This window comes from Scyliorhinus canicula, chromosome 16 (genome assembly GCF_902713615.1).
Source record: "Scyliorhinus canicula chromosome 16, sScyCan1.1, whole genome shotgun sequence".
Classification (NCBI taxonomy): Eukaryota; Metazoa; Chordata; class Chondrichthyes; order Carcharhiniformes; family Scyliorhinidae; genus Scyliorhinus; species Scyliorhinus canicula.
In genome coordinates, this window is record NC_052161.1 from 132440336 (window position 1) to 132452176 (window position 11841).

General features: G+C 46.8%; 1 protein-coding gene and 1 pseudogene across 2 annotated transcripts in view; one reads left to right on the forward strand and one right to left on the reverse strand.

The window, feature by feature from the left end:
- The window catches only part of espn (espin), a 194402-nt gene extending 186951 nt beyond the window's left edge, over nucleotides 1-7451 (forward strand). For both annotated transcript variants that reach the window (XM_038773448.1, XM_038773449.1), the window contains one exon: nucleotides 5385-7451. In XM_038773448.1, the coding sequence (XP_038629376.1) occupies nucleotides 5385-5535 (151 nt within the window). In that variant the 3' untranslated portion in view covers nucleotides 5536-7451. The remainder of the gene's footprint in view (nucleotides 1-5384) is intronic.
- Nucleotides 7452-9261: 1810 nt separating this feature from the next.
- Nucleotides 9262-9416, reverse strand: LOC119951091 (annotated as a pseudogene).
- Nucleotides 9417-11841: the final 2425 nt, after the last annotated feature.

Consider the following 11841-nt stretch of genomic DNA (forward strand, 5'->3'; position numbering starts at 1 on the left):
TACAAATGGGATGGTCTACACCTGGACCCGAGGGGTACTAATATCCTTGGTTGGGGGGGGGGGGGGGGGGGGGGTGGAATTTGCTAATGCTCTTCGGGAGGGTTTAAACAAATTCAGCAGGGGGTTGGGAACCTGAATTGTAGCTTCAGTATACAGGAGGTTGAGAGTAGTGAGGTCATGAGTAAGGTTTCAAGGTTGCAGGAGTGTACCAGCAGGCAGGAAGGTGGTTTAAAGTGTCTACTTCAATGCCAGGAGCATCTGGAATTAGTTGGGTGAACTTGCGGCATGGGTTTGTACCTGGGACTTCGATGTTGTGGCCATTTCGGAGACATGGATATAGCAGGGACAGGAATGGTTGTTGCAGGTTCCGGGGTTTAGATATTTCAATAAGCTCAGGGAAGGTGGTAAAAGAGGGGGAGGGGTGGCATTGTTAGTCAAGGACAGTATTGCGGTGGCAGAAAGGACGTTCGATGAAGACTCGTCTACTGAGATAGTATGGGCTGAGGTTAGAAACAGGAAAGGAGAGGTCACCCTGTTGGGAGTTTTCTATAGGCCTCCAAAAAGTTCCAGAGATGTAGAGGAAAGGATTGCAATGATGATTCTGGATAGGAGCGAAAGCAACAGGGTAGTTGTTATGGGAGTCTTTAACTTTCCAAATATTGACTGGAAACGCTATAGTTCGAGTACTTTAGATGGGTCCGTTTTTGTCCAATGTGTGCAGGAGGGTTTCCTGACACAGTGTGTAGATAGGCCAACGAGAGGCGAGGCCACATTGGATTTGGTACTCAGTAATGAATCAGGACAGGTGCTAGATTTAGAGGTAGGTGAGCACTTTGGTGATAGTGACCACAATTCGGTTACGTTTACTTTAGCGATGGAAAGGGATAGGTATATACCGCAGGGCAAGAGCTATAGCTGGGGGAAAGGCAATTATGATGCAATGAGGCAAGACTTGGGATGCATAGGATGGGGAGGGAAACTGCAGGGGATGGGCACAATTGAAATGTGGAGCTTGTTCAAGGAACAGCTACTGCGTGTCCTTGATAAGTATGTACCTGTCAGGCAGGGAGGAAGTGGTCGAGCGTGGGAACCGTGGTTTACTAAAGTAGTTGAATCACTTGTCAAGAGGAAGAAGGAGGCTTATGTAAAGATGAGACGTGAAGGTTCGGTTAGGGTGCTCGAGACTTAAAAGTTAGCTGGAAGGACCTAAAGAGAGAGCTAAGAAGAGCCAGGAGGGGACATGAGAAGTCTTTGGTAGGTCGGATCAAGGATAACGCTAAAACTTTCTATAGGTATGTCAGGAATAAAAGAATGACTAGGGTAAGAGTAGGGCCAGTCAAGGACAGTAGTGGGAAGTTGTGCATGGAGTCCGAGGAGATGGGAGAGGTGCTAAATGAATATTTTTTGTCAGTATTCACACAGGAAAAAGACAATATTGTTGAGGAGAATACTGAGATACAGGCTACTAGACTAGAAGGGCTTGAGGTTCATAAGGAGGAGGTGTTACCAATTCTGGAAAGTGTGAAAATAGATAAGTCCCCTGGGCTGGATGGGATTTATCCTAGGATTCTCTGGGAAGCTAGGGAAGAGATTGCTGAGCCTTTGGCTTTGACCTTTATGTCATCATTGTCTACAGGAATAGTGCCAGAAGACTGGAGGATAGCAAATGTTGTCCACTTGTTCAAGAAGGGGAGTAGAGACAACCCCAGTAACTATAGACCAGTGAGCCTTACTTCTGTTGTGGGCAAAGTCTTGAAAAGGTTTATAAGAGATAGGATTTATAATCATCTGGAAAGGAATAATTTGATTAGCTATAGTCAACACGGTTTTATGAAGGGTAGGTCGTGCCTCACAAACCTTATTGAGTTTTTTGAGAAGGTGACCAAACAGGTGGACGAGGCTAAAGCAGTTGATGTGGTGTATATGGATTTCAGTAAAGCGTTTGATAAGGTTCCCCATGGTAGGCTATTGCAGAAAATACAGAGGCATGGGATTCAGGGTGATTTAGCAGTTTGGATCAGAAATTGGCTAGCTGGAAGAAGACAAAGGGTGGTGGTTGATGGGAAATGTTCAGACTGGAGTCCAGTTACTAGTGGTGTACCACAAGGATCTGTTTTGGGGCCACTGCTGTTTGTCATTTTTATAAATGACCTGGAGGAGGGCGTAGAAGGATGGGTGAGTAAATTTGCAGATGACACTAAAGTCGGTGGAGTTGTGGACAGTGCGGAAGGATGTTGCAAGTTACAGAGGGACATAGATAAGCTGCAGAGCTGGGCTGAGAGGTGGCAAATGGGAGTTTAATGCAGAAAAGTGTGAGGTGATTCATTTTGGAAGGAATAACAGGAAGACAGAGTTTTGGACTAATGGTAAGATTCTTGGTAGTGTGGATGAGCAGAGAGATCTCGGTGTCCATGTATATAGATCCCTGAAAGTTGGCACCCAGGTTGATAGGGTTGTTAAGAAAGCGGACGGTGTGTTAGTTTTTATTGGTAGAGGGATTGAGTTTCGGAACCATGAGGTCATCCTGCAGCTGTAGAAAACACTGGTGCGGCCGCATTTGGAGTATTGCGTACAGTTCTGGTCACCGCATTATAGGAAGGATGTGGAAGCATTGGAAAGGGTGCAGAGGAGATTTACCAGGATGTTTCCTGGTATGGAGGGAAGATCATATGAGGGAAGGCTGAGGGACTTGAGGCTATTTTTGTTAGAGATAAGAAGGTTAAGAGGTGACTTAATTGAGGCATGCAAGATGATCAGAGGATTAGATAGGGTGGACAGTGAGAGCCTTTTTCCTCGGATGGTGATGGCTAGCACAAGGGGCTTTAAATTGAGGGGAGATAGATATAGGACAGATGTCAGAGGTAGGCTCTTTACTCAGAGAGTAGTAAAGGCGTGGAATGCCCTACCTGCAGCAGTAGTGGACTCACCAACATTAAGGGCATTTAAATGGGCATTGGATAAACATATGGATGATAAGGGAATAGTGTAGAAGGGTTTCACAGGTCGGCGCAACATCGAGGGCCGAAGGGCCTGCACTGCGCTGTAATGTTCTATGTTCTATCACTGCCTTATATAGTTGTAGCTGCCTCTCGTAGCTATTAACCCTTGCAATGCTGATAGATATGATAATACCACAGAGGTGTGGGCAGGCAGTGAAATGTTGCGGGGGTGGCATGCTGGTAGAGACCACAAGAGGTTCACATCCTCATCATTCCCGGTCACGGGGACTGGAGATTCATGGAAGGCTGGAGCATGGTGTGCAGGGTCTGCTAAATGGTGCAAATGGGTCTTTAAGATCCTTTTGCATGTATTTACACCCCCCCCCCCTCCCGCCGGCTTGTGGCATGGACCTCATTCCTGCCGCCAACCGGGTTGTCGGAGCATCGCAATCAGGTCAGCACTCGGCGTCGATCCCGATTTCATCCCGATGTCGGATCCTCCGTCCCATCAGGGAGGAGATCTCAGCATCCCGGGACAGAGAATCCCACCCATTCTTTGTGATCTGTTTGCATTGATTGCATTTCCTCCCCCTCCTTCTAAACTGGAATATAAATTGTCAGTGGTCTTTTTCATAACAAGGTCATTTAATTCAGGGTGGTTGAGAGAGTGAATGATATCATTTATTCATTCATGGGATGTGGATATCGGTGGCAAGGCCAGAATTTATTGCCCATCCCTTGAGAGTGGTTCAGAGGCAACCGCTGGTCTGGAGTCACATGTAGGCTGGAGGAGGTAAGGACACAGATTTCCTCCCCTAAAGGGCCAGTTGGGTGGTTTTTAACAACAATCGATGATAGTTATCGTGTTTACCATTGCTGAGACTGGCTTTCAATTCCAGATTTATTAATTTAAATTACATTCACTGCCGCGTTGGGATTTGAACACCTGCCGCCAGAGCATTAGCCTGGGCTGCTAGATTACTAGTCGAGTGACATTCTCACTACAACCCCCAATTCTCCCAAGAGGCCTCAATGTGATATTCCGATATGATAGCGCAATGATTAGGGTAAGGGCGACAGGAAAAGCAACGTCCAGGGTTCATGTAGTTCACCATTGGGAAATGTACATGTGAAAACATTGGGTAAAGAGAGGACTGATCTAGACTGGCTGTCACTATGGGCTGGATGTAATGGAATCCACCAGAGCGGACTACTTGGCGGGCAGGCCTGAATAATCACCGGCTGGCGAGGGGTGGGGTGTTGACCTCCCCTTAAGTCAGAGCTGGGAGTGGGGTAATGGAGGGAACTCGTCCACTGGTTAACTTGGCTCATTAACAGGCCATTTAATTATCCCCGAGTTGTCTGAGGATTCCTTCCTTAGTCACATGGGTTTTACGGGCCATCTGAAGGCCACCCAATGGTGGACCTCTTTCAGGAGCACTTAGTGCCCGATGGAGGAATTTGGCATTAGGAAGGAGGAGTGGGGGGAGGGGGGGGGGGTTTGCCCACTGACACCCACCATACAGCCTTATCATCCAAACCGCCTTACTCCGCTCTCTCCTCGACAATTCCCCTGAACCCCACCTTGCCTTAACCAACCTGTAGCCTGGGATCCTCATTTATCTTCGCCTCCTGGTAGATGCATTACCAACAGTGGCTCCCAGTTGCGCTCACAGGCAAATGAAAGTTGCCAGCCCCTGATTGGCCAGTGCCTAACCGAGATAGGTAGTCTTGTGGGGGTCGGATTTCTGCCACTAGGAATGGGTTGGATTTAACAAAGCCCAGCGGAGCGGACAATGTGATGGGCAGGCCTGCATAATATCAGAGGAGGCTGCACGTCGGGCCTACAACTGCCAACCTGTTGGGAGCACTAAATCCAGCCCAGTGTTTCCATAGAAACAGAGGAATTGTTTGACAAAAATAGGCCAATGTCCATTTAGAACATCCTGGTAATTACATGATTCACTGACAATTGGGTTGTTGGTAATCATCGTGACCAGTCTCCGTCAATTACATGCATAGAAAATGAAAGCAGGAGGAGGCCATCTGGCCTTTCGAGCCTACTCCGCCATTCATTGCGATCCTGGCTGATTATAATTAGTCTATAACAGGCCCAGAGACGAGGTGAGGAAATCCCACGGCAATGGAGAGCTTTAGGAATGATAAGTCAAAGGTCACCTGTTCCTCCCAGTTCCAAAGTCAAGTAGCCTTCAGCTACCCTTTGGTGAAAATTGGACATGAGAAGTGGTCGCTTCACCGAGTGTGACCTTTGAGGAGAGGAGGAGAGAAAGTTAGTTGGCAGCGGCGGGCGGGGGTGGAAAGGGAAGTTTCACAAGAATGTTGTTCAAGAGGAATTAATGACTAGATTTCAGGGCCAGTTCATGCAACGTCCTCAGAGGTACTCTTTACATGATTGACGGTAACGCTTTGTGACCTCTACATTAGGAAAGAGGAGGAGAAGGTGAAGAAGGATGAAGAGGATAAACTTAAGGAGCAGTCGGAGATCCTGCGGACTCTTGGTTACGACGAATCGAAACTGGCACCATGGCAACGGCAAATCATCCTGAAGAAAGGAGACGGGGCAAAGCAGGAATAAAACGGGCCCTCGGAGCATTCTTCCATTCTGCTGTAGCGTAGATTGTGCTGTTCAGTAGGAGCCAGATCCGAAGGGTTAATTCACCGCTAAACATGCCGGGCCAGCGCCGCAGGGCCCATTGCTAGTTAGAAGCTCTTTCTTCAGATCATATCACCCATGTAATTCACAGGCCAACATCCCCAGTTTGAGGAGGTTCTTTCGTACGTTTACCTGCTCCCACCTCTGTCACACATGTCCTGTTATCCCCTACTTATTCCTCAGCATTCCCTGGCTAATTGCTTGGGCACAATGATTTGTGTGGAAAAAATGATCCAGACCTCTCTACTATTGTGGCGATAATAGTCTGTAGATCTGCTACACGTAAAACAAACCCCACTTCTGATTTAATGTTTTCCAGGTGTAATATCAATCCCTTTCTCCATCAGTAAAATTTGGCAGTGCAATTCTGAACCATGGGGCGTGCTAGCTGAACACACACAACTGGCCAACAGTACAGTGCTGCGCATTGAGAATATTGGCTAATTGGTCCAGTTTGCATTTGCTAATGGGTGGGGGAAAGTGATGGTTTATTTGAGCATGCGCTGACTCAGTTGACGAGTGCACTACCCAACTGGAGAAGCAAGACAGTCCGCGCTGTGTTGGTTGATCTCAGCTGGGTCTGCCATAGGTCACGCTGCTGGGGTCAGACCCAACACCTCAGGCACGCTGATGGGAAAAATCAACCCGGCTCGGTTAACAACTTGTGAAGCCTCTTGAGCGTGCTTCCGAGCAGGATCAGTTGCAAAACCTGGCATGGTCTGTCATTTACCCCACCGATGCTCGCCACCAAGGGCCACACGTGAGAGCGGCACGTTGACATGGGTGGACCCGGGTGGCCAGTAAGGATGGGCTCTGTCACTGCTGCTGGCATCTCAACCGAGCTGGGAAAAGTGTGTGTGGCTCCCTACATGTCTCCCAGTGGGGTTTGAAAGGCAAAGGGATGCGGCCAGGCTCTTTTTAAAAAATTATTATTCTTTCATTGCGTCGTCAGCTGAGCCAACATTTATTGCCCAGGGCATTGAAGAGTCAACCACATTGCTTTGGGTCTGGGGGACAGATTTCCTTCTCTACAGGGCATTAATGAACCAGATGGATTTTTACAGCAATCGAGAATGCTTTCATCGTCAGACTTTTAATTCCAGACTTTTTTTTCAAATATTAAATTCAAATGTCGCCATCCAACACGGTGGGATTCGAACCTGGGTCCCCAGAGTATGACTCTGGGTCTTTGGATAACCAGTTCAGCAACAACACCGCTACACCACTGCCTCCCCCAGATTGGCCAGAAGATTGCGAGGGCACCAACCGGGGAAAGAAATATCACTGGCCAGGCAATATTTGAATGTATAATATGCTTTGTGCCCCAGTTCAGCGGGTATGGGTACCTGAAACAAGTTAATTACATTGAGAATGCATGAATACCTTACTGCATAGCACTACTCACTCTGTTAGAGACCTAATATGATGGAATGGTTTACCTCTGATCAGTGTGACATGACAGACAAACACAATTGTAGAAACTCCTGTCGAAACCCTGGAATATTGCAAACCTATCGATCTTGTATATAATCAAGGAACGACCACTCAATTTACCTGTTCTCCAGACCTTATTGTGAACAGAGGGGATGTATCTCTTGTAAAGAAATGTGTGTGATGTTACTTAGAACACAGTTCATGGAATGTTATATATTTTCTTGGATGCCATAACAATGTAATGGAAAGAAGTGGTGCAGAAGACATTGCCATCAGCCTATTTTCCACATCTGTAGATCTTTGTGCACCAATTTATTTGCATCCCTATGCAGTTAGTTTCTCAGCACCATGTCTTCATTTCCCAAAGGGTCTTGACCATTTAAAATAAACCACTTAAGAAACTCCCTGATAACCATTTTGTTTTTGCACCACTTTCAGTGAGAACCACCAGAGGGTGAAGGGAACGAAGGGCTTTACTGAGGCAGCGTTAAATGCTCAATGCACTGCGATCACTAAACATCACTAATCCTAAAGACCGGGATGTGGAGCATTGCTGTTTGTGGAGTCTTGCTGTGTGCCAATTGATTGTGCCGTTTCCCCACATTTCAAAAGTGAGCCATTCCCAAATGATTTCATTGACTGTAAAGCACTTTGGCAATATCATGAAAGACACTGCACAATGCAAAGTCTTTCTTTATTCAATACTCATTGATTCATCAGTAGGTATTTTGGTATAGTCTCGATGGGCCAAATGGCCTTCTGTGCTGCACTGGTCTCTGAGTGGGAGGGGAAGAGATAGGATAAGGGTAAGAAAGGGGATAGAAGAGGGCATCTTAGCCAATTAGACCCCATCCTCTCCCCAGCCATGCACACACTTGCCATTCGGGGCAATATCGGGAATGGGAAACCCATTTGTCCCCAGCCCAGGAGGCATTGGGGTCAATTATGATGTCTATGTTATCATTCTCAGTTGAGGGGGCAGCACAGTGGCGCAGTGGTTAGCATTGCTGCTTCACGGCACTGAGGTCCCAGGTTTGATCCCGGCTCTGGGTCACTGTCCATGTGGAGTTTGCACATTCTCCCTGTGTTTGCGTGGGTTTCACCCCCACAACCCAAAGATATGCAGGCTAGGTGGATTGGCCACGCTAAATTGCCCCTTAATTGGAAAAAAAATGAATTGGGTACTCTAAATTTATTTTTAAAAATCATTCTTAGTTGAGGCTTCCGTGGATACCCCACCCCAGCATGAGTTAGAACCTTGAAGAGGGAAAATTGGAGAAATGCACACATAGGGGCTGGTTTAGCACAGTGGGCTAAACAGCTGGCTTGTAATGCAGAACAATGCCAGCAGCGTGGGTTCAATTCCTGTACCGGCCTCCCCAAACAGGCGCCGGAATGTGGCGATTGGGGGCTTTTCACAGCAACTTCATTGAAGCCTACGTGTGACAATGCGGTATTATTATTATCTGTCTTTCTGTGCTATAGTACGGAAGAACATTTTTTTAAAAATTGGACTATTCGGCTGAACTCAGTAGATTTGAGAGGCATATTTATCATACTTAAATGTAGTCCACGTATTCCCTCTTTTGCACATCCTCAATTTCCTTCGTTAGTAGCTATTCTTAGGCTCTAAGCTCTGGAATTCCTTCCTTAAAGTTCTCCATCTCTCTAACTCACTGCCCCTCCAGCTTGCTCCTTTACACTGACATTAAGCGGCTCTGCGTCACACAGGGCGAACACTCCACCGTGGTGGGTACCCTGGCGGCAGGCCGGATGAGCCATGCACTATAAAATGTTAAACAGTGCCTTCTAAATGCAGGTGGTTGTAATTGTAAGAGATTAAAAAAACAGCAATGCTTGGAATTTTAGCCAGAATTCTTCTATCGTCGGGATTCACTTTTCCCGCCGGCAACGCACCCGCACCCATAGGCTTCCCGAAGGCATGCCTTAGGTTAAAGTTGGAAGGGCACTAATTACACTTAAAATCTGGGTGGTCCCAATCTGAGCAAAATAACTGCTGGGAAACCTGTGCTTTGTCCAGGATGACTTTTGGTGAACACCTGCTCCCCCTATTGGAACAGAATTGTATTGACTGCGGAATGCAACACCGCAACCCCTCGAGAAAAAAACTATAAATCCGATGGGAACTTTGCATCTTTAATATTCTCGTTCAATACATATGATGCAGAATTGGTTCTATCTATTGTTAGTTATAAGGGAAAAACGCTGACGAATTCCCCCACTATCAGAAATCATGCAGTGAAATAGCCCATGTTTGGCAACATTGCATGTCTCAGCACACCAGGAGTGCAATGGGTTAGCTTCCCCCAAGAATAGCCTTTTAGAAATTTTATTCCATTCTTAAATTTACAAATGCGCAGGGTGGGCAGGGCAATCCCTTGATCCATTGCTTGCTCCAAAAACCAGTTCAAAATCAAATTGAGTCGCAGTTCATGGTCTCCACAGGGGAGACAAACAAGCTGACATTGCACCTCACCCTGGGCTTGATCGGACGCTCGACCTTGGATCACAGTCTCTCCCCTGCTCGGTAAGTATTCTGGGGACTTCCACACTGCAGCACCTAACCTCAACTTAACCACTTTCACTCTCATTCACATCAAAGGTAACTTGCCTCATTCCTGTGACACTGATTCCTTCAGTTCAGTCCAGGGCAAAAATATACTATTCCGAATTCTGCACGTCACAATGTTAAGGAAATTCCGCTTTTGAGAGCTCAACAATAGTTTTGCATGTTCTCCCCAAAATATTTGTGACTGTGACAATGTTTTGAGCTGCCCAGTGCAATCGGCAAGGACATCATTCCGCATTACTCCGAAGCGGGGCTTTGGATTTCCAATTCATGGACTTTCATAGCTTCACAGGATGTGCCACCCATCAACAGAATATTCATCCTCCTTGTCCATTAGTGTTTTCACTCCAGAAGCTACCTTTATCTAGTTGCACTTTCCCACCCGCTCGCCTTACCCTTAAATAAACAAAGATGATTACAGCACAGGAACAGGCCCTTTAGCCTCCAAGCCTGCATTGACCATGTTGCCTGTCTGAATTAAAACCCTTCATCCTTCCACAACCATATCCCTCTATTCCCATCCTATTCATTTATTTCTCAATACACCCCTTAAAAGTCACTGACGTATCTGCTTCCACTTCCTCCTTAGGCAGCGAGTTCCAGGCTCCCACCACCCTCTGTGTAAAAAAACTTGCCTTGTACATCTCCTTTAAACCTTGCCCCTCGCACCTTAAACCTATGCCCCCAGTAATTGACTCTTCCACCCTGGGACAAAGCTTCTGACTATCCACTCTACCTATGCCCCTCTTAATCTTGTAGACCTCTATCAGGTCGCCCCCTCAAACGCCGTCGTTCCAGGTAGAACAAACCAAGTTTCTCCAACCTCTCTTCATAGCTAATGCCCTCCATACCAGGCAACATCCTGGTAAATATTTTCTGTACCTTTTCCAAAGCCTCCACATCCTTCCGGTAGTGTGGCGTCCAGAATTGAACACTATATTCCAAGTGCGGCCCAACTATGGGTTCTATAAAGCTGCAACATGACTTGCTAATTTTTAAATTCAATGCCCCAGCCAATGAAGGCAAGGTTGCTGTATGCCTTCTTCACTACCTTCTCCACTTGCTTTGCCACTTTCAGTGACCTGTGTTCCTGTACACACAGACCCCTCTGCCTGTCAATAATCTTCAGGGTTCTGCCATTTACTGTATTTCCCATCTGTATTAGACCTTCTAAAATGCATTACCTTACATTTGCCCAGATTAAACATCTACCATCTCTCCGGCCAAGTCTCCAACCGATCTATATCCCTGCTGTATCCTCTGACTGTCTTCATCGCTATCCGCAATTCCACCAACCTTTGTGTCATCCGCAAACTTACTAATTAAACCAGTTACATTTTCCTCCAAATTGTTTATAATTATTACAAACTCACCCTTCCACTGCTACCATCTGTCTTCCATGACCGAGCTAGTTCTGTATCCACCTTGCCAGTTCACCTCTGATCCCATGCGACTTCACCTTCTGTACCAGTCTGCCATGAGGACCTTGTGAAAGGCCTTACTGAAGTCCACGTAGACAACATTCACTGCCCTAACCTCATCAATCATCTTCGTCACTTTCTCGAAAAACTCGATCAAATTAGTGAGACATACCCTCCCCTTCACAAAATCATGTTGCCTATCGTTAATATGTCCACATTTCCAAGTGGGAGTAAATCCTGTCTCATTTCATAGAATTTACAGTGCAGAAGGAGGCCATTCGGCCCATCGAGTCTGGAGCGGCTCATGGAAAGAGCATCCTACCCAAGCCCACACCTCCACCCTATGCCCATAACACTAAGGGCAATTTTGGACACAAAGTGCAATTTAGCATAGCCAATCCACCTAACCTGCACATCTTTGGACTGTGGGAGGAAACCGGAGCACCTGGAGGAAACCCACGCACACACGGGGAGAACGTGCAGACGCCGCACAGACAGTGACCCAAGCCGGGAATCGAACCTGGGACCCTGGAGCTGTGAAGCAATTGTGCTAACCACAATGATACCGTGCTGCCCTGAAGAACCCTCTCCAATAATTTCCCAGCCACTGACATAAGGCTCACTGGCCTGTAATTACGTGGATTATCCTTGCTACCCTTCTTAAACAAAGGGACAACATTGACTATTCTCTAATCCTCTGGGACCCCCCCTGTAGCCAGTGAGGATACAAAAATTTTCCTCAAGGCCCCAGCAATTTCCTCCCTTGCCTCTCTCAGTATTCTG